The following is a 24,097-nucleotide window of genomic DNA, read 5'->3' on the forward strand; positions in this document are numbered from 1 at the left end:
TGATGGGGCAGGTCTAAAGGACAGAGGAGTCAGACTGAAGAGTCTCCTACTGACCAAATCTAGGACAATTTGAACATCAAAGAGGTACCATCTGAAAGGTTCGAGCCCGCCCCTGCCCCGCAGGGGGCAGGGTCGGAAGCTAGGAGGCGGAGCCCGGTGATTCCCGGAGGGGATCATGCCTCCTGATCAGGGGAGAAGTGAGTTCAGAGTTTGGAGAGGAGCCCGAGAAAAAAAGAGACGGGCTCTCCCCCACCAGCCCCCGCGAGCACGCTGGGGCTGGTGGCCGACTTCCCATGAATAAAGACATCCATATCATTTATTATGGATCTCCGCGTGTATATGTGCACCAGTGGGACCCGCAATATCTTTCACCATCATGTATTATAAACCATTGAGAAAAAAGATGAATACATCCATGGCAACAACAGATTAAAAAATAAAAGGGAAAGAAGGTGAGTCTTTCTTACAAGGAAATGCTGAAGGATGGCTGATAAATGTGGGGAAGGGGAGAGCTGGAAAATCAGCATCTTGCCATCACCTAAGTAAAAGATTGGAGCAGCTGGGCATGGTGGCAAATACTTGTAATCCCAGCATTCTGGAGGATGAGACAGGAGGATCCTGGTTCAAGGTCAGCCTCAGCTACTTAGTGAGGCCCTTTGCAACTCAATGAGACCCTGTTTCAAAATAAAGAATAAAAAATAGGGCTGGGGGGTATAGCTTGGTGGTAGAATGCCCCCGGGTTCCACCTCCAGTACAACAACAAAATAAAAAAAGAGAGAGTGAGAAAGAGAGAAAGAGAGAAAGAAAAAAAGAAAAGAAAAGAAAAAGAAAGAAAGAAAGAAAGAAAGAAAGATCAAAGCAGGCAAAGTCCTCCGTGAATGCTAAATATACAGGGAGATTTTGAAGAGTAGCAGGGTATTTGCATCAATACAATGTGTCTCCTTAGAGACTACTTACTAGCTTCCATAGAGATAAAAAAAAAAAAGACCCAAACCAGGAATTATAGAGAAATCAGGTACTATTATAACAGGGTGGTAAAATTTAACAGCTAATTGGGGGCAGCTGGTCATCAGGTGCCTCCAGATGTGACATCCAGAGAGAACATGATCTCCATACAGCTTTACAGCTGGGAACACAAGCCACAGTCTAATCCCAAAGAAATAGTGGAAAAATTATCTAATCTAATCCCAAGGAAATAGTGGAAAAATACAAACTACGAGCTTTCAGTTTACCACAGTGGGATAGATCTGCGTTTTTAAAACATGTATGTCAGTGTCATAAAATATAAAGAAATGCTATGGAAATATTCTAGACTGAAGGAGGCCAAGTGGATTCTATTCTGTTGGGGAGACAGGCCAGAGGACATTATCAGGTAAATCAACAAGACTGGACTACAAAAGGTACATGATAAAGCTATGTGTACCAGTATTGGGAACGGCCTAGGAAGATTTGAGAAAGTTCTGATTATTAATAGATATATTTCAGAAATAATTGTGTCAAAATGGCAGACCTGGAGAGAGAAAGGCTTGGCTTTGGTCAGGAAGTAAACAGCTATTGAAATTTAGATTGACTTAGCTAAAAGTAATTAGCAAGTCAATAGGAGAGGGGAACTAGGCCTTTCTTTGTCTAAAGACAGATCTACATGATTAGATAAGCTAGCTAGATGGTAGGAGGGGTCCACCTTCTTGGAAGGAGACACCTCAGGACACCTTGCTGGGGGAGGTACCTTACAGGGACTATGTCAGAATTACATAAACAAGATGGAGGTCATGGGTATAAAAAGTCTGGTCCATGTGCTATATCTTTGGGTGGTGAATTGGCTCGGACAACCCCCCCCCCCCCAAGCCATTCTGGCATGGGGCTGTAACTATCTTCTGTATTTCCCTTTTTCTCTTCTTTTTTTTTTTTTTTTTTTTTTTTTTTGTTTCTTTGGTGGGGGGTGTACCAGTATTGGGAATGGCCGAGGAAGATTTGAGAAAGCTCTGATTATTAATATATTTCAAAAATTGGGTGAGGGGCAAATCTGTGCAAGGACTTGGTTTCTGCTTAAAAGCAGGCAACTATTCCAATATAAATTAACCTAGCTAAAAGTAATAATAGGAGAGGAGAACTAGGCCTTTATCTAAAGACAGATCTTAGGAGAGAACTAGGCCTTTCTCTATCTAAAGACAGATCTACATGATAAGCAAGCTAAGATGGTAGAATGGGTGGCCCTTCATGAAAGAAGACACTTTGCCACACCTTGCTGGGGAAGGTACCTTACAGGGACATTCACTACTTCAGAATTACACAAACAAGATGGAGGTCATGGGCATAAAAATTCCGGTCCACATGCTATATCTTGGGAGTGGTGAGTTGGCCCAGGCCACCCTCCCCCCCTCATGCCATTTTGGCATGGGGCTGTAACTATTTTCTGTATTTCTATCCTTTTAACAAACTTCTTTAAATCTTTAGCAACTGTCCAAGCTATGTATTTTTTTTTCTTTTTTTGGTGGTACTGGGGGTAGAACCCAGAGGCTTTCTACCTCCAGGCTATACTCCCAGACCTTTTTTATATTTTTATTTGGAAACAGGGTCTCACTAAGTTGCTGAGAGCCTCACTAAGCAGCTGAGGCTGGCTTTGAACCTGTGCAATCCTCCTGTCTCAGCCTCCCAAGTGCAGGGATTACAAGCGTGTGCCACCACGCCTGGCTTAAGCTATGCATATTTATTCTTAGCTTAGGACAAGAACCCATGGTTTTTCTGTTTTTGGTTGTTTTGGGTTTTGTTATGGGTTGGGGGAAAGTGTGTCCGGGACCCTCACAGAGGTTTCTGGGGAACAGTTTCCCCACAACCACATTCTCCCAAACTGTAACGGTGTGTGTGTGGGGGGGGGGGGGGGTTCGGGAAATTATTCCCAGGGGTCTAACAAAGATCCCTGGGGACAGTTTCCCCCAAAACGGTAACCCTAACCCACCAAACCATAACAGTATGGTATGAATGTGAATTTATTAAGTTGGTAATTACACTGTGGTTACATCAGAGAATATCCTTCTTCCTGGGAAACAGGCACTGAAGTCTGTCATCTGTGACATACGTGCTCACTGTCACATTATGAAGAAAAGAAAATAATCATGTGTGAGTAGAGAGCATGCCACAACCCAAGTACTAAGGGAAGGAGTAAAATGTTAGCAAGTGGCCCTGCGTAACAGCAGATGAAGTCTTTTGAGGCAATTGAATTTTTACCATTTTTATGTAATTTTGGAAACAATTACAAACTAAAAAGCACACTTTTAAACCTATAATGCCATTTAAAATGTGAAGGCCCCCACTTACGTAAGCGTGGGCCTGCTGACCAACAGTGATCGCTCCTGGCCACCTCCACTTCCTTTGTCCTCTCCCCAAAGCGGACCTGATAGTTGTGCCAAGCGGCTCTAATTACTCCTGGCCAGAGCTGCCAGGAGCCTTTTGGTCCTACATCCTGTCACGCTGAGAAGTTTAGCTGAGGTTAGTGTCATGATGCATTACACATAAAAGCAATCACAGCATCAGTTACTCACGCTTTCATTCATCGCACAAGCGTGCCTATATGCCAAGTTCTGGGATCAGTGTTAGGGACTGTGCCTTCTCCTTGTTGCTGAAACCAAGAAATTTGGGTATGATCCTAAACGCTTTCCCATTCTCCACAAAAATATCCGTCTGTTACTAATGAGAAGCAACTTTACGTCCCACATCCACCCACTTCTCTCCACCCTTTCGGTTGGGCCTCTCTCCTCTCTCGTCGCCTCTGCTTCCTCTGCACATGTCTCCCTACCTGCCTGCCTTTGCTTCATGTCTGTGTAGCATCCCACCCTGCAGCAGAGTCCACTTTCTGAAATGCAAATCTGATCAAGATAGATGGAGCCTGGAGTTTGCTGTAACACCCAATTTCCCCAGGCCTCCAATCTACCAGCAAGCATCAGGACAGAGTGCACAGGGGCTGGAGGTGAAGCTCAGTGGCAGTGCAACGCCTAGGTTCAAGCCACAGTACTGCTAGCAAACGAAAAATTAAAAACATAGAGCATGGCCGGGCATGGTGGTGCATGCTTGTAATCCCTACACTTGGGAGGCTGAGACAGGAGGATTGCACAGGTTCAAAGGCTTAGTGAGGCTCTCAGCAACTTAGTGGGACCCTGTTTCCAAATAAAAAATATAAAATAGGTTTGGGAGTATAGCCCGAAGATAGAAAGCCCCTGGTTCCACCCCCAGTATCACAAAAAAAAAAAAAAAAAAAAAAATCGAGCATGCACAAACAAGTTAAAAGAGAAGGCTTTGGCCGGGCGTGGTGGCACACACTTGTAATCCCTGTGCTTGGGAGGCAGAGACAGGAGGATCTCGCAAGGTTCAAAGCCAGCCTTGCTGGCTTAAGAGAACCAGTTTCCAAATTTTAAAAAAAGTGTCTTGGAGTGTAGACCAGAGGTAGAAAGGTTTCCAGGAACCCCAGTATCACCAAAAATAAAATTAAAAAATAAATGGGTCAGACTGAACTAGCTGATGCAATGAGACCACCCCTCCCCTTAGGCCTTCTACCCTAGAATCATGGTGAACAGGCAGAAGAGGAGACCCCGCCTCAGTCCCTTTCAACATTCACAGCTCCTCCACCTCCAGCCACTGGAATCTGCTGGACCAACTGCTCATCGTGGTTCCTAATGTTTATGTTACGGATTGAGAAAATATGGTTGTGGGGAAACTGTTCTCGGGGACCCCTGTTAGGGTCCCGGACCCACTTTCCCTCAAACCACAACAAAACCCAAAACAACCAAAAACAGAAAAAGAACCGCAGATTCTTGTCCTGAGCTAAGGATAAATATACATAGCTTGGACAGTTGCTGAAGATTTAAAGAAGTTTATTAAAAAGATAGAAATACAGAAAATAGAAATATAGAAAATAGTTACAGCCCCATGCCAAAATGGCATGGGGGGGGAGGGTGGTCCGGGCCAATTCACTACCCCCAAGATACAGCACGTGGACCAGACTTTTTATACCCATGACCTCCATCTTGTTTGTGTAATTCTGAAGTAGTGAATGTCCCTGTAAGGTACCTCTCCCGGCAAGGTGTAGCAAGGTGTCTCCTTTCATGAAGTTCAACCCTTCCTACCATCTTAGCTTGCTTATCTAATCATGTAGATCTGTCTTTAGATAGAGACAGGCCTAGTTCTCCTCTCCTATTGACTTATTACTTTTAGCTAGGTTAATTTACATTGGAATAGTTGCCTGCTTTTAGGCAGAAACCAAGTCCTTGCACAGATTTGCCCCTCACCCAATTTTTGAGATATATTAATAATCAGAGCTTTCTCAAATCTTCCAAGGCCATTCCCAATACTAGTACAGTTTATGCCAGTCACCACCAATAACGTGCAGCACATCATCTGCACTCAGCCCCCTAGTCTGTTCCCTTCTCCACCACTTCCCAACTCCTGGAACTCTCCCTAAGGCCCCAGCTGCCACTGTGGCCCCCGAGTGGTCCTGGTCTTTTGCCCTCACAGAGGGTCCTCTTTGCCCCCCACTGCTGCTTCAGACCATTCTCCTTCCTCTAAGGCCCCAGCTTCTGCCACCTGAAGTCTCTCACTGTGTCTATCATCCTTAAAGTCATCCTGCACATCCTGAGGCTCCTGCAGCCCCCTTCCAATGACATCCCCATCTATTTGCCTTGTGGAAAACTCCACAGAAGAGTTATCTACCCTCACCACCTCCAATTCCTCTACTATAGCTCTTTTTTCCCTTTAATGAATATGCATCAATATTATTTATTTATTCTCCTATTTATGGACTTATGCATTAATTTTATCATTTTAACTTTTACAGAAGTATTGCACACAACACGCATATATTCCTAAGAGGGGACCTGCTGAATTGAAAATCACTCTTCCAGTCCCCTGACACTGGTCTTGCCAACGGTCTCCTACATTTTAAAATCTAGTAGTCGGTTCTCAGTCCTGATCTTATTGACCACATCTACATCATAGGACACTTCCGCAACACGGCCATTTGCTTGGCACCCAGGATAACCAGGATTATCCACCTCACTGTGCTCCTTCTCAGACTCCTTTTGCTTCTCCCTCTTCTCATCTGCACTCATTCCTCTAATGGTTTCATGTAGACTCACAGCCTTAATACCAGGAGGTGCTGACAATTCTCAGACTTGTATATTCTGTTCAGATCTTGGTCCTGAACTTTTAAACTTATACAGCTCCCTTCCTCTTCAATATCCCCACCTAGATGTCTAAAAGACATCTCAAAGCCGGGTGTGGTGGTGCGTGCTTGTAATCCTAGTACTTGGGAGGCTGAGACAGGAGGATCGCACAGGTTCGAAGCCAGCCTCAGCTACTTAGTGAGGCTCTCAGCAACCTAGTGAGACCCTGTTTCCAAATAAAAATATAAAAATGGTCTGGGAGTATAGCCCGGAGGTAGAAAGCCCCTGGGTTCCACCCCTAGTACTACCAAAAAATAAATAAAATAAAATAAAAGGTATCTCAAATTCAAATATTCACAAAAGGACTCCTGGTCCTCCTCTCACACAAGTTCCACCCACAGCTGCTCCACCCCCCCCCTTAACTGATGGCAGCAGCTCCATCCTTCCCACCTCTAAGGCCAACATCTTTAGGTCACCAGGACTCCTCTCTCAGATCTCCCATGTCCAGGAAACCTTGGTGGTTAAGTCTCGATTTCAACAGCCTCTCAGCTACCTTGATCCACTAAGATAGAACTACTGTTATACACTGCCTTCAGTAAAGATATAAGGTCAGAGATAGAATCCCCTCTACCATGGAGGAGGCCTTACACTGCTAGGTCACTTAGCACTGCCAGAAATCCCAATACTATTAAATATAAAACATACAAAACAGAAACAGAGAAATAAATTGTTTTCATTTGAAAGTGATATAATTGTACAGCTACAAAATTCTCTGAGAATCAAATTAAGAACTCTTAGCTAGCATATAAGAATTGGGCAAAAGTCTAGATCTGAGATAAACAAAATTTCAGAGCTTTTACTTCTAAAAAAATCAACGCAAAAATTCACAAAGACTGCATCTGCAATAACAATAAAAAAGTAAAGCATGTAAAAATGAAACATCAAAGACCAAGTAGACACATTTAGACACATACAATAAAGTAATAATAAATATATTAAAAGAAGGAAGCCGGGCATTGTAGTGCATGCCTGTAATTCCAGCACTTGGGAGGCTGAAACAGGCAGGTTCAAGGACAGTCTCAGCAAATAGCAAGACTCTCAGCAACCTAGCAACACCATGTTTCAGAAACAAAAATTAAAAGGGCTGAGGGTATAGCTCAGAGGTAGAATGACCCTGGTTTCAATCCCCTGTAAAACACACACACACACACACACACACACACACACACACACGGAAAATTCTCATGATATAATATTTATAATAAAAACGTACAAAACCACACAGGGGATGACATATACACATACTTAAATGTATGATAAGTATGTCACTTATCATACATTCAGAGTAATAGGGAAAAATCTGGAAACAATTATATCAAAATATTAATAATCATTACCTCTAAATTTTAGGATAATGGGAAACATTAATTTTCTTCTTTGTGATTTATTTTCCAGATTTTCTACCATCATTATGTAAAATCTTTATTTTATTTTCTATGAGATATTACACAAACCACCATATCTATTTCAAAGCGTAAATAATGCATGCAAGTATCTCTGAATTTGGCCTAACAGTACTGAACCCATTGAGTTAAGTCTCTTTGACCAGAGCAGCAGACCCGAAAACCAGCACAATAAGCATTTCAACCATTTTTCAAGCTGAATGTGATTAGTGTTCCAGGTGATGGGTTTTAAGGGGCTTTTTAATTCAATCTGTGATTACAGTTAGGCTTCCATAATAATCAACTTAATTCTACCATTATGTAAATCACTGCCTCACAGAGAGGCACCCTGGTGAAGGGGGAAGAAAAAAACCTGCAAGCAAGAATGCTCAGGAAATAGAATGCTTTGATTAAATTAATGCTATGTAATAACAATCTTTAAAATCCCTTTGATTTAAGCTCTTGTATTAAGTGTCCTGCTTTGCCACAGTAGGTTTACAGACCCAGGAATGGTGTAATGTCTTGGGCCTCTCCAAACAGCCATTCCAGCTCAAAACTGGGAAGGGTCGGGGACTGAGCAAAGTACCTAGGAAACCAAATCGTATCTTGGAGATAGCCACTGAACAATAACCTAATGATATTAATTTAGGTGCTTTTTTTGCCTTATAATAAAGAAGTTTAAGAAGCTGAAAGTTCACATTAGCTTTGACTTTACCAAATATTTATCCTGAGACAGTAGAAGACATTTTAAAGCACTGTAATAACAACATAAAAGTAGTTCACTAAAGGACATCGGTCTAAAAAATAAAGCTAAGGTGTAAGTGAAAAAAACACCTCGAATAATAGTGATGTTTCCAGGGAAAGTCTTATTACTTCATTATATTATGCTTAAAAAACCATAACCTTGAAACACTACTTTCAATGTATTTTGAAACAGACTCTTGCTAAATTACTGTGCCCAGCTGAGACTCTGCGATCCTCCCGTCTCAGCTAACTAAGAACTGGGATTATAGGCAGGTGCCACTAGGCCCATCATAGTATATTTTTTAACATTGACATGTCTACTAAGAAGTTGAAGTACACATTCATTTTTTCCAAAGTATACAATTAGAAACTACTATGTAGATGTGGGACTATTGTTTCTTCAAAAACCTAGAATTTCTCTTCCTTACAAGTTTAAGCTTCTATCAAAATCTAATTTTAATTGTATCAGTAAATGCCAACATGCCGCATAATACAGGGTGGGATGACTGGTGTTTGTGTTTTTTCCTAGAAGGAGAACAGCAGCGTCATGTTTTCTGATCTGGCAGAACAGATTCTCAGTAATCAGCCCAGTGATTATTTGACAGATATTTTCTGAGTGTTAACTATATGTGAGGGGCTCTGCCAAATACCACGTCCCACTGTAGGGGAGTTACACTGCTCCAAAGCTCTGCTTGTAGATGCGTGGCACTGGTTTACACTTTAAACCTGTCAACACCAAGGAAGTCAATTCAATTACATCCACACTTAGTTTCTGTTCTGCATAAAGTATCAAAAAACAAAGAAGGATGAATTGTCTTATATTTTCACTCATTTATCCCATAAAGATTATACTAACAGCACTTCAAAGGAAACATTATTTTCATGAATAGATCAAAAGGAAACTTTCACATCATTGCCTCCTTTTAACCAGTTTCCTAAGAGCTATCTGAAGAGGCATGAGAGCAGGCCGCACTCTGACAAATGCTGTGGCCATTACCCCCGCGCTACCACCGCGAGGGAAGGTCGGTGTTTCTGCACTCTCTCCTTACATTCTGCCTGGAGGTGTCCTCAAGTTCCATCTGCTTTGTCTATCATGCTCGATGAGGAAAGAGAAGTATAACTCTCAATGGGTTGTTTAATTAGCACACATTTTTGCAGCCTCATGTGCAGACTGCACCTTTTAGATTATACAAACCCTACCTTCACAGACAGTACTGTATATTATAATAATGATAATAACCTTCTCTCTTCTGACCTACACAAGCCTTGCCTTCCCTTGCTAAAACCAAAATAGCATTTTTCCATTAGCATCTCATTCATTTCTACTCATTTTTTTTCTTCCTTGAGAAGCTGTGCGTGTGAGTTAATTAACCTTGTTCCACGTGGCTGCAGCTGAAGAAAACATAGCAGTTTTATTTCACAATGTAGTTAAGATTTATAAACGAGCAGGCCAGACCCTCCCTCTTCTTATTTAAGCTAAGTGCTCACAAAAACTTACATCTTTTCCCAGTACTCTGAGTTCAAATTGTGTCTCTTTGAAGTGAACCTTTGTAATCCGAGGCCTGAAAGACAAAGCAGATGGGGTATAGTTGATTTTTTTTTTTCTTCTGGTACTAGGGACGGAACCCTTCTACCTCCAGGCTACACTCCCAGACCTATTTTATATTTTATTTGGAAACAGGGTCTCTTAAGCCAGCGAGGTTGGCTTCGAACCTGTGCGATCCTCCTGTCTCCGCCTCCCAAGCGTGAGGATTACAAGCGTGTGCCACCATGCCTGGCATAGTTGATTTTTTTAAGAACTAGTTTTTCCAAAATCCAGAAGTATCCAGTGAGAAAAGACTGGTGAAAATGGGCTCCTTTATATACCGCTGCAGCGAGTTCCCTCTATGTTCTTTGCTCTGGACACCCTCCATTCTCACTGCTTTGTCACTAAATACACAAACATGGAAACCCCAAGCCCTACCAGTACCACCTTCCCAGACATACGCAGGGCTCACAGGCTCCTTAATCCCACCAATCCTTCTCTAGGTAAGACTAAAACTCAAAGCCAGGGGTGGTGGCACATGCTTGTAACCCCAGTACTTGGGTAGTGGAGACAGGAGGATCGGATGTTCAATCTCAACCTCAGCAACTTAGTGAGACTCTCAGTAACCCAGCAAGACCCTGTTCAAAACAAAACATAAAAAGGTCTCGGGACATAGCTCAAAGGTAGAATTTCCAAGTTTAATCCCCACTACCATAAAAAATAAAATAAATAAATAAATAAATAAATAAGACTCTGTAGTCTGCGATCCACAGCTGAGCAACACAGACTGTAGAGGATGGAAAAATCCTACTATACAATTCTTCATGAACAGAAGACTCTAGAACCACAGTGCTTGAAATATACAGAGAAACCATACACTTCAGTGCACTGGGGAAAATGGACGCCCACTTTCACTCATTTGTTTAGATACTACCGAAAATGTACCTGTTTTCTTAATGCTTTTACTAAAACATGAACCCCATAATCCTGATACATGCAGCATAAAATCTGAATACTGTGTCCTCAAGTTATACCTACCAGAAGTACTTCCCTACTTGTTTTTTATTCTTGTAGACAACAACACCAACTGGAGTTAATCCTAAGAAATACTCAGACTTGTTTTCTCCCTGCAAAAACAGACATACACCACAAGTCATGACTCACCAAAAAGCTCTTTATAAAACTATGATTGGTCGTACAAATATAATTTGTTGGATTTAGTTTTTGAAAAACATCATCTTAAAGAAACTATCAAAATGAAGATAGCAGCAAACTTGATGCTCATTTTATTTCAAAGTTTTCATTGCTTTGTTTTATTGTGATGTTGGAGATTGAACCCAAGGGCGTTCTACCTCTGAGCTATACCCTCAGCCCTATATTTTATTTCTTATTTGGAAATAGGGTTTCAATAAGTAGCTGAAGCTGGCTTTGAACCTGCAATCTTTGTGTCTCAGTTTTCCAAGTACTGGGATTATAAGCATGTACAGCTTTTTTTTTTTTTCTTTTTTGGTGGTACTGGGGGTGGAGCCCAGGGGCTTTTCTACCTCCAGGCTATACTCCCAGACCTATTTTATATTTTATTTGGAAACAGGGTCTTACTAAGTTGCCAAGAGCCTCACTAAGTAGCTGAGGCTGGCTTCAAACCTGTGTGATCCTCCTGTCTCAGATTACAAGTGTGCACCACCAGGCCCGGCTCACAGCCAGCTTTTTTCAAAGTTTTTGATAGGATTTTTTTCTATCTGGTGTTAGTTCACACTTGTACTTCAATTTACTAAAAGGAATTTGGACTGCCTATCAGGACACTGATTGACTTACACAGTGCAGTGATGCTTAACCTGAGCTATATATTAACCAGCACCCCCTCTGCAACTCAAAATACTGATGACTGAGTGCTTCCAAAGCCAGTTAAGTCAGAATCTCCAGTAAGAGCCAGAGTATCAAAATCACGCAGGAGCACCAAGTGATTCTCCCACGGGGCCAAGGCTTTAGAACCACCAGCTTCTATCAAGGGTGCTTTCAAATGTTCTGATGTGAATAGTGATGAGGCACAGTTCACCACCACCACAACCCTCATCAAAAAGTTTGGGTATCTGCCAGCAGGCATATACCTGAACTCTGTGTGTGTGTGTGTGTGTGTGTGTGTGTGTGTGTGTGTGTGTGTTGCCAGGGATTGACCCCAGGGGCATTCGACCTCCAAGCTATATCCCCAGACCTATTTTGTGTTCTTCACTTAGAAACAGAGTCTCACTAAGTTTGGAGGGCCTCAAGAGGTAGCTGAGGCTGACTGTGAACCTACAATCCTTCCATCTCAGCCTCCCAAGTACTGGGATTATAAGCATGCGCCACCACTCTTGGCTTACACTTGAACTTTCTGAGGTCTGTCATGTTCTTTCCTACTTCCACTTAGAACTTTAAGACTGTACCAAAATTTAAAAATACAATCTTTACTGGCAAAGGCTGCAGAATCTTTATTGCCAGGCTATAAATCTCAATTAAGTAAATGGGATCCTGAAATGAAAAGTCATAGAGTAGATACAAAAAATATGGATAGAACTGTCCAACAGCCTGAAATATTATATTCACAGGAATATAACTAATATGTCTTGGGAGAATAACCAGCCATTTTCCACTTTCAGCTCTAGAAATTCAATCTTGAATGAATGCATGAAAAAGTCTAACAAATCTAGCTAATTTCTCATAAATTCCCATCACCAACAAAAAATTAACTGTGAATCAGGATAAGCATTATAGAAGCAGATGCACTTTGCAGAAGACTCTATAAACTTCTTATAGGTTTTTTAAAATCTGAACACCTAACAATGTTAACATGGCTGCATGGGGAAAAATACCAATTCCTTGAAGCTTTAGAGGTATTCTGGTAACACTGGGGGTGGAATCCAGGGGCTTTTCTACCTCCCAGACCTATTTTATATTTTATTTGGAAACAGGGTCTCACTAAGTTGCTGAGAGCCTCACCAAGTAGCTGAGGCTGGCTTTGAACCTGTGCGATCCTCCTGTCTCAGCCTCTCAAGCGCAGGGATTACAACTGTGCGCCACCACGCCCGGCTTTTAGAGGTATTCATAAAGGACAGTACAGTGAGACTGGAATCTAATATATCAAGGAAAAGTACTTCCCACAAATCTATAGTTTTTATTACCACACTGGCTGTGTACCCAGAGATATTTCTAACTCTACAAACGTGAGAAAGTTTGTTTCAAGAAACCGTGCTGAACATAGTGTCACAAACCCATAATCCCACTAGGGGTAGGCTGAGGCAGGAGGAGCTCAGGTTGGCAGCCAGCCTCGGCAACTGAGACTTTGTTTCAAGATAAAAATTAAAAAACAGCTGAGGGTGTAGCTCAAAGGTAGAATGCCCCTGAATTTGATCCCCAGCAACACACACACACACACACACACACACACACACACACACCTTGAAGAGCAAAAGACATGTTACAAAATAAATGCATGAGTGAGTTATTTATAATGGAGAAAGTTTTATCAGGGTTCCTCAGAAATTGAGTTGCATGATCCAATTGACAGAAAGTCCGTTTATATATATATTCTTTGATAAATTCCTATAAAGAATAATGCACTTAGCTCATTTTCTCAAGTAATCAAATATAACTATTGCTAAGTATGCGCTTACAAAATCAGAGGCAATGGCATTTCAATCTCACTGACACAGAAATTCAATCGGTAGAAAATCAATCTAAAAGAAATGGCTCAAAAGGTTGAGACTTGGATTGAGGACACTTAATGAAGATCCAGTATAACTGCAAGTTTTCATCAGACTCTGAACAAAGCCTGCAAAGACATTTCTATTAATGCATTAATGTGCTCCCGATACTAGGAGGTACTGACAGAAGCTGCACATCACACACAAAACCCCTGACTGTTGCTCCTGGACTCTTGCCCGCCGCCTGCTGTACCTGGAAAATAACTTCCCTTAGGTTTTCTGGCCATAAAACCTACTTTTAGAAAATCCTCCTGTTTTCTGTCTAATACAATCAATTATAGAGCAATTTTGAATTGTTTTGGCATTTGCTAAGCCCTTTGGAGCTGTTATCCAGATTGTGTTTTCAAGCCCAGTTAATTGTTTTCTACACATGCAAATATAATCACTGACTTTTATGCAAAACTCATTAGGGCTTAATCCATGAAAGGCCTGTTTTGTGTTAAAAAAACACACACACACAAACAAAAAATAGTATCATCTGCTGGCTAAACAACAGGACTGCAGCTTTCCTTTGGGAGTTTCAGTGACTTTTTAAGAAAAATGTCATCAGTTTAAAATATTTTTTGTTAATTAAATGTTACTCACATAGACAGGATGGAGGTCAACGCCATACATCTCCAGGGATTTAGAAGTCCTCAAATAATTCAGCTCAGCTTCAGAAGGAGTCTGACCCCTACACCCAGTATAAAAACAAAGAGTCCTACTTTACTGATAGCTATTCTGTTTACATGGAATGTAAAGCATCTTCATTACATTCACTGGAAAAATAAATAATTCTTCGTACTAATTCAAACATAAGCCTTTGTATTTCAAGAAGGCCTTCTTAGTGACAAAATTTTATACTCCAAAATGATATTTGTGTTAATTTCATTTTGTTCATTATAGTCTATCTATTCCAAATGTCCCAGCATATATTAAAAACTCTTAGCTTCAAAGAAAATCCAAAGAGGTGACTGAGGATATAAGCACTCAACTTTAAAAGCATCCACTTTGAAATCTACCTACCTTGATCATGCTTTATTACTAGTAAAAATAGTCACACTGTCTACACTATCACGTGAAACTTACAGGAAGGCCTGTACCTAAATCTCCATGATAATTTCAAAACACAATTGTTCTTTGAAAGTCTTGGAAGAATTAGTATTCTCAGAATGTGCCTAACACACTGCCCTTTATGATGTTTTAACAAGCACTTCTCAGCATCCACTTCAGTGAAACCTGTCAACGAAGGACTCTATAATCAGGCTGGAGAGCATTCAGGATGGAGAGCCTGGTTCCTCTGATTACCATTCAGCAATTGACTTTCACATCTACTCACTGAAACAGATCCTTTAGGCAAACATTTTTGAGCAGATTAGTTCTACATTTTTTCCCTTAACTATAATAGATCTGAAACCAAGTATATTCAAGGGAGAATGTTACATAAGAAGGGGGAAAGCAAAGTCAATGAGTATAGATGATTTAACCAAAATATCTATAATTAAACTATAACTTCAATGCTGCAGGCTATTAACCCTGCCAGGGGAGCATACCTGCTCTCAGAAGTGCATGTGGTGCTAAGGGAATGCCCTTAGGGGCTCCACGCCAATGTCCTCACCACCCAGAGGCCCTGTGAGGGCATGAAGCAGCCTTTGTTTCTCACCATGGAGAATCTTTATACTTAACCCAGAGAAAGTTCAGAATATATTAAGGCACTGTGGTCACTTTTTATAATGAAACATAATATTTGTAGTTTAAAATTATTTTGCTATATACTAGTGACAAAAAAGATTGTAAAACACAGTACTTAAAAGCATGGTTCCACTTATGTAAAATCATAGTACATAAATCTATACAAAATAAATTTTCTCTATGGGAAGTTATGCGTAGAGACGCCTGAAAGGACATTAACCCAAAATATGATAACTTCAGACATTAAGATTGAATTTCTCCTTTGTGTTTTTTAAACTTCTGGGGTTTTCAGTGAGCATTTTAGTGTAATAATCAGTATAAGAACCATTAAGAGAAAAGAAAACTAGAATGTTCAAGGCATAGTGAAGAATTTCTTGTTCTAGAATCTTAGATTTTTCAGTCGCCTGTAATGATGAATGATGGCTGAGACGACATAAGATGTGGTTCCTACATTAGAGTTTTATGAATTCTTTCTATGGCTTCTTCAAGTTCTTCCTTCTGATCAGGAACAAACCGGTACTCTGACACATATCCAGCAGTATGTTTATATGGGTCATAATCTCCAAGTTCAGCTGAAAAATAAAGGTATAATTTTATTTTATTTTAGGAAAATATTTCAAAAATATAAGAATAAACATGATCCTATCGTGTTTAAACATTTTCTTCAAATGCCTTATTAATGTACTCATATGTAAGCTAATTACTAAGTAATTTTATTAAAATTATATAAGTAAAATCTTGACTTGACAATATAAAGTCTGTATTTCTGCTTTCCTAGATATTTTCATACCAATTGTTCTTATCAGTGTATATAAAATAAAATATAGTAAACAAAATATAGGGTGCACACATTAGAAATGCTGGAGGTGGCACCAGTATATCTTCTTAATGACATTGAGAGAAAAAGAACATATGACTGAAGCTTCCCTGCTCCAAACAATGGTGAGGGCAACATCATACAATGCTGCACATGTCCTACTAAGTTTATACAAAGAGGCAAAATGAAACCTAAACTCTCACTACCTCATTCTCATGAAAATTCCAAGCCCCAACCCAGTGCATCCATTTGACATTTTTCCTAGGACAAGATCTACAAGTGTCACAAGGGCAAAGACCATGCTGCCTAATTTCTCCCACACTTAGCTTGAGTCTTAAAAGGTGCTCAATAGCAATTGTAGAGAAAAGTTTTAGCCTTGGTCTCCAAAAAGATAGAGCATCCTGGAGCCCCCCCTTCCCCTCCATGGTGGCCATATTGAAGCCAAGAGCCAAAGTACAATGAGCACCAAGCATGCAACACACTGAACTTGGGGTTGGCACCTGACCACGAGGAGTCTTCACAACAGATGCCCAGAAGAAACATGACCTTTGAGACATGATGCCAGCTTGGTGAACAGCGGGGAGGGTGCAGAATCACTGAACTTGGGTGGGATATAGATTAGAATAGATGTGTAGGCCCTCTACTCAATCAAGAATCGCTGCTAGTCCTAAAACTAAAACTGCATACAATTTACTGAAAGGGAAATAAAACTGGCTCCAGTTTGACCTCTTCTAAAGGGACAATGATGCTGGGCACAGCGGCTCACACTTGTAATCCCAGTACTTGGGAAACTCAGATAGTCTGATTACAGGTTCACAGCCAGCCTCAGATTAATGAGGTCCTCAGCAACTTAGAGAGACCCTATTTCAAACCAGTGAATAAAAAATAGGGCTGGGAGCATAACTCAGAGGTAGAATGCCATAGGTTCAACCCCCAGTACCATAAAAATAAACAAACAAACAAATAAAGGGACACTGATCAAAATGTGAATTCTGACTAAATTCAATTTTCTGGACAATACAAACATGCTGAAATGGAACATACACTGGATGGCATATGCTCCCAACTGAGCAGCGATGTTGACGGGGCAGGGCAGCCGGCCCTGAAGAACATCTTGTTTCACCTGCAAGAAAAACTGGTACCTAAAAGAGCAAGAGGACAAAAGGTTAGTGGTCTCTTACACAGTCAAGGTTAAAACGAGTCGCTCTTAGTAAAAATAAAGCCACCCTCCACCTTCTTCTATGACGAATCATCAACATACTTGACCACCATCACTCACACACACACACACACACACACACACACACACACACACACACATACACACACACACTCCAGCCTACCCTTGTGGTTTCAGTTCCTTTGTAAGGTGACTTTTTTTTTTTTTTTTTTTTTTTTTTTTTACTCTTGACGTCAGTGGGAAGGACAAAGAAGAGCAAAATAAATGAATTATAAAAATCAGCTGAAGCTGGGCGTGGTGGCGCACACTTGTAATCCCCGCACTTGGGAGGCTGAGACAGGAGGATCGCACAGGTTCGAAGCCAGCCTCGGCTACTTAGTGAGGCTCTCAGCAACTCAGTGAGACCCTGTTTCCAAATAAAATATAAAATAGGTCTGGGAGTGCAGGCCAGAGGTAGAAGGCCCCTGGGTTCTACTCCCAGTACCACCACCAAATATAAAAAAATAAAAATAATAAAAATAATAAAAATCAGCTGAGATTAATCACTTCTCCAGGTGCATACAACCAAAGCCCTTAGTGAAGTAATCTAAGTGTTAGAGGCTACACTGATTATTAGCAAAAGATTGATATCAACTTTGATTGTAGCCACAGGCTTGTGTGAAAATCTGCTCAGTGCCCCACACTTCCTCACAGAGCATTTCAGTAAATGGCACCATCGTCAGATACCTGCAAGAGAAATCTAGGAACATACGTAACCACCCCTGGAACACACACCTGATCACCAAATATGCTGGCTTCGGAACTGACGTGCTCCTCCCACCCCTAGCTCAGGTCACTATCTTGGATTGCTAAAACCTCTTAACTGGTCTGCCGTCATCCACATTTACCTTCCTTCTAGTCATTCCAGGAGGTAAACAGAATCATGTCACGTCTTTGATTAAAAATATCTTTAAAAGCTGGGCATGGTGGCGCACCCTGGTAATCCAGCATTTGGGAGGCTGAGACAGGAGGATCACAGGTTCGCAGACAGCCTCAGCAACTTAGAGAGGCTATTTACAACTGAGACCCTGTTTCAAAATAAAGAATAAAAAAATAGGGCTGGGGATGTAGCTTGGAGGTAGAATGCCCCTGGGTTCCATCCCCAGTACCGCAAAATAAAACTTTTAAAAAACTTAAAAAACTTCCCTTTGCCTTCAGGATAAACTTCAACTTCTTAAAAAAAATAGTTCATAAGACTTTTTCCTACTCTTGGGCCAAAATTCTTGCCACACATCGGGGACCACTCCCAATTTCTTTTGCATTCACCTTTTGAACCTACTTACTTTCTCTCCATTCCCTGAATGCTCACCTGGGATATCAATGCACTCTGTGATGGTCATTTGTGCTCCTCTTGGAGAGGAGAAAAGCAGAGCAAGCCAGGCATGTAGCACACACTTGTAATCCCAGTACTTGGGAGGCTAAGACAGGAGGGCCACAGGTTTGAAGCTAACCTCAGCAATTTAGTGAGGCTGTCAGAAACTTAGTGAGACTCTGTTTCCAAATAACAAAAATAAAAAAGGCTAGGATGTAGCTAGGAGATGGAATGTTCCTGGGTTCAATTCCCAGTATCTCACACACACACACACACACACACACACACACACACACACACAGTAAAATGACATTAGAACCTAGAAGCTGAAGTTTATGAACTAGAGACAGTCACTAGAATTACTTCCACTTACTAGGAACTTGTGTTTGCTATACCCTCCTCTATTAGCAGCTTTGAGTTTCATTTCCAGGACCATATTTTCTTAAAGAAATGTTTGGGCCAGGCGTGGTGGCGTATGCTTGTAATCCCAGCATTTGGGAGGCTGAGACAGTCAGCCTCAGCTACTTAGTGAGGCCCTTTGCAACTCAGTGAGACCCTGTTTCAAAATAAAGAATAAAAATAGGGATGAGGGTGTATCTCAGAGGTAGAATGCCCCTGGATTCCATCCCCAGTACTGCAAAAAATAAAAATAAAATAAAAATTCACCAAAATCAAACTATTTTGAATTAAGAACTTAAGTTTGCTATATTATTAGATTCACATAAATTTGTTATTAAAACTATATTTTATATGCTCAACACTATAGTCTCTTAGGACTTACTTTAACTATATGTAAATTATTCTATTTTTAGACTATAATTTAGTATTTTATTTAAATCACAAAAAATTTAAATTGCTAGTTCATTCCTTCTGTGTCTTTCTGATTGAAGCTATGAATGACGTTCCAGTCCTTGTTTATGTCTGGTTTTAGTTAGGGTGAGCCTATATTCCAGTTTGCCTAGGATGGTTCTCTCTAGTTTAAACCTATTATAGTGGTAAAATTACTAATAACTCTGCTTAACATTCTTTAAAGTGTCAGGGTTTAGACAATACATTATATTGTAAATATAGTTATATCATATCCCTGCTGGAAAAAAAAAAAAAAACGTGGATTAAAAATAACCTGGTTAAAAAGTTAGTTTCCAGAACACCATATGGACCAAAGCAGAGGCATCATAAAGCAATTTCTGGTCACTTACTTATGAAAATTAATATACTGAGGTATGTGTACTGTCTCCCAAACTAGATTATGAGTCCTGGGAGATAAGCGTTTGGTCTTCCTCCCTTTCCACATTAAGACAACACTACAATAACCACAACAAAAGAGAAGGACTTTCTGCATCGGCCTCACAGTCATCCACTTATCTCATGCTTGCTGAAGGGAGCTGAATAGAAACCAAGGGTGTACAAGTTGCTGAGGACCACTAGTAACTTAGCAATTGCCAGAGCAACTATTAAGAAGAATGGATAAGCTGGGCGTGATGACACACGTCTATAATCCCAGTACTTGGGTGGCTTAGACAGGAGGATCACTAGTTTGAGGCCAGCCTTAGCAACTTAGTGAGATACTGCTTCAAAATTAAATATATACATAAAATAAAAAAGGCTGGGAGTGTAGCTCAAAGGTAGTAATGAGGAGGAGGAAGAAGAAGAGAAGGAGGATGAAAAAGAGGAGGAAGAGGAGGAGGAGGAAGAGAGGAGATATTTTAAACTATAACATATTACAAAAACAAAACAACCAAGCACCTATATTTAGAAGCTAAAACATACCTATTATGAATGAGTCAGTTGTAAGTAACATTCTTTTCATTTTTGACAGTAGGTGTGTACAAGTTCAGCGAAATGTCCCACCACCACAGGCAGAGCTGTCGCAGCAACAGACTCTCTGCAGGAGGACTAAAACCAGATCTCTCCTTGACCAGCGACTACCCAGTTTCCTTTTACTCAGCACATGGAATGTGGTATTCCATGCAGTTACTGAATGAAAAAGGAGTGAGGGAATTCTATCTTGACATACAAATTCTGGAAATGCAGGTCAGGGGAAGTAGCAGGATACTTAATAGTTAAATGAAGTTCTGATTAAAGGATGGACTTAAACCTGGAAGACATATCTCAGGGCTGCAAGCTGGTCTTTTCCTAATTTTTAACTAATAATTTGAAAAGTATAAAACAACAAATCATTACTTTCATTTGAGCTACCCTTACTATCTACTGAATTCTTACATTTTTGACATACATCAAAGTACTTCACATGGATTTTCTTATATATTCCTCTAGTTGTCTTTTTAAGAAATATCACTATACTGATGATTAAACTGAGACTTTAAAAATGTACTCACCAGGGGCGTGGTGACACACGCTTGTAATTCCTGCACTTGGGAGGCGGAGACAGGAGGATCGCGCTGGTTCGGAGCCAGCCTCGCTGGCTTAAGAGACCCTGTTTCCAAATAAAAATATAAAATAGGTCTGGGAGTGTAGCCCAGAGGTAGAAGGGTTTCCAAGAACTCAAGTACCCCCCCACACACACAAAAAAAAAAAAACAAACAAACAAATAAACAAACAAAGCTTACGTACTCTTCTCAGAGTTACACAGCTAGTGAATAATAGAGTTAGGATGTGAATCTCAGCCTATCTGGCTCCAAAGCCTGTCTCTGTAGCCAGTGTGCATGCTCTGCATACCAAATCTGTACGATGTATAAATGACATGTGATGAATGGAAGGATATGAATTAGAATTAAAAATAAATTTAACAGATCTCTTGAGGATGTAAATTACTTAAAGGACTCATGAGAAAAAGGAAGATTAGGTTTATTCTGTGCAGACCTAGAGAGAAACTTAGTGCTGATGATAGCAGTCCTAGGAATTTACTTCTTTTTTTTTTTTTTTTTTTGATGGTACTGGGGGTGGAATCCAGCGGCTTTCCTCCGAGCTATACTCCCAGACCTTTTTTATATATATTTTATTTGGAAACAGGGTCTCACTAAGTTGCTGAGAGCCTCACTAAGTAGCTGAGGCTGGCTTCGAACCCCTGTGATCCGATCCTCCTGTCTCAGCCTCCCAAGCGCGGGGATTACAAGTGTGCACCACCACGCCCAGCTGGAATTTACTTCTAACTGAAATGTCTCTCCCCTGTCCTCTCAGTACTGGATATCAAGCCCAGGATGGTGTACATGCTACACAAGCACTCCGCCATTAAGCTATATCTCCATATCCCCAACCCTTCTGTAAATGTTGAGACCCTCTCACTAAGTTGCCAGACTGGCCTTGAATTTGCAGTGCCTCCTACCTCAGTCTCCCACAAGCTGGGGCTATAGGCCTTGAGCTGCGCGCAGGTGCTGACTGCTTTTCAATGCAATAAATGTTCCCATCTCAAAATGTTTGAGTAGAAGTTGGCTGATATGATGGTAACACTTCACAAGGATGGAAGTAAAAATATATAACCTCACGAGCCGGGCGTGGTGGCACACGCTTGTAATCCCAGCATTCGGGAGGCTGAGACTGGAGGATCGCGGTTTGTGGACACCCTCAGCTACTTAGTGAGGCCCTTTGCAACTTAGTGAGACCCTGTTTCAAAATAAAGAATAAAAAAAAAAATTGGGCAGGGGGTGTAGCTCAGAGGTTGAATGCCCCTAGGTTCCATTCCCAGACCCTCAAAAAAAAAAAAATATATATATATATATATATATATATATATATATAAACCTCAGAGTCCCCCAGCTTCATGTATTTCAGAAAACATTTTACAACACAAAGCAGGAAGTCCAAGTCAATATAATTGCACTAGCTGGGCATGGTGGCACACACTTGTAATCCCCACGCTTGGGAGGCGGAGACAGGAGAATAGCGCAGGTTCAAAGCCAGCCACACTGGCTTAAGAGACCCTGTTTCCAAATTTAAAAAATATATAAAATAGGTCTGGGAGTGTAGCCCGGAGGTAGAAGGGCTTCCAGGAACCCCAGTAACACCAAAAAAAAAAAAAAAAATATATATATATATATATATATATATATATATATATATATATTTGCACTATATTTTATCATAATCTGATACTGTTTTCCTGTGTATCCCATTCACTTTTAGTCTTTTTCCCCAAGAGAAATATCCTTTTGAAATATTACATCTAGTATGATTCTATATGTGAAAGGAAGGATTAACTGCAGCATTTATTTTATTTATTTAGTTAATTACTAGGTATTACACAGGGGCAACCTATCTCTGAGCTACACCTCCAGTTATTCATTCAGTCAGTAATTTAGTTATTTATTCATTTGTATGTTTGTTTATTTTATTTATTTATTTATTTATTTATTTATTTATTTATTTATTTATTTATTTGCAGGTCTGGGGATGGAACCCAGGGGCATTCGACCTCCGAGATACACCCCCTGCCCTATTTTTTATTCTTTATTTTGAAACAGGGTCTCACTGAGTTGCAGAGGGCCTCACTAAGTAGCTGAGGCTGCTGCAAACCGTGATCTCCAGTCTCAGCCTTCCAGTCTCAGCCTCCCGAATGCTGGGACAAGTGTGCGCCACCACGCCCAGCTTTGTTTGCTTTTTTTTTTTTTTTTTTTGTGGCACTGGAGGTGGAACTCAGAGGCTTTCTACCTCCAGGCTATACTCCCAGACCTATTATTTTATATTTTACTTGGAAACAGGGTATCACTAAGTTGCTGAGAGCCTCACTAAGTAGCTGAGGCTGGCTTCGAACCTGTGCGATCCTCCTGTCTCAGCTTCCCAAGCGCAGGGATTACAAGCGTGCGCCACCACGCCCAGCTTTTGTTTGCTTATTTTTAAACAGAATCTCACTAAGTTGCCCAGGCTGTCCTCAAATTTATACCTCACAAGTGACTCACTTTTTCAGGTTCATATGCTTGTCTAAGTTAACATATTCAGGCAAATCAGTATGGGAGGAGTGGTGAGGATCAAACCCAGGGGCATTCTACCTCTGAGCTACACTCCCAGCACTTTTTTAAATTTTCAAACAGGGTCTCACTAAATTACTGAGGCTGGCCTTGAACGTGTGATCCTACTATCTCAGCCTTCCAAGTACTAGGATTGCAGGCATGTGCCATTAGGCCTGGCTTCATGCAAACCAATAACTTTATCTTCAGTTTGTGCTAACAGTAAAAACATAGTAAAATATAACGCTAAATGCACATTTAACTTACCTAGGATCAACTACATGTTTGGGGCAAAAATTAAAATCAGTTATAAGTCATAGCTACCACCACCATCTTCAACCAACTCTGTCATCTAGCTTGTAGCTATGTCTTCTGGTCATATTTGAGGAAAAACTGGTTATACTGAGAATAGTGTAGGGATATACATTATACACCAAACCCATGCGTTCTGTCACCAAGTCATTAGTAGATCTTAAAGGAAAACTTGCGTTCACTGGAATTCATTATGAAATACTAGTCTTTCCCTTCTTCTTAACACTAAATAAAATATTTCTAGAACCTAATCCCATTT

At 40.6% G+C, this 24,097-nt stretch overlaps 1 protein-coding gene across 1 annotated transcript in view; it reads right to left on the reverse strand.

Moving 5' to 3' along the window:
• The window catches only part of EPB41L4A (erythrocyte membrane protein band 4.1 like 4A), a gene marked incomplete at both ends in the record, with an annotated part of 273,193 nt that overhangs the window by 94,634 nt on the left and 154,462 nt on the right, over positions 1–24,097 (reverse strand). Inside the window, 5 exons of the mRNA XM_080711919.1 lie at positions 9,837–9,900; positions 10,902–10,990; positions 14,189–14,276; positions 15,726–15,846; positions 17,136–17,233. Coding sequence (XP_080568045.1) covers positions 9,837–9,900; positions 10,902–10,990; positions 14,189–14,276; positions 15,726–15,846; positions 17,136–17,233 — 460 coding nt within the window. The remainder of the gene's footprint in view (positions 1–9,836; positions 9,901–10,901; positions 10,991–14,188; positions 14,277–15,725; positions 15,847–17,135; positions 17,234–24,097) is intronic.

The sequence above is a fragment of the Muscardinus avellanarius genome, assembly GCF_963383645.1.
Source record: "Muscardinus avellanarius genome assembly, chromosome: 1".
NCBI classification, from domain to species: domain Eukaryota; kingdom Metazoa; phylum Chordata; class Mammalia; order Rodentia; family Gliridae; genus Muscardinus; species Muscardinus avellanarius.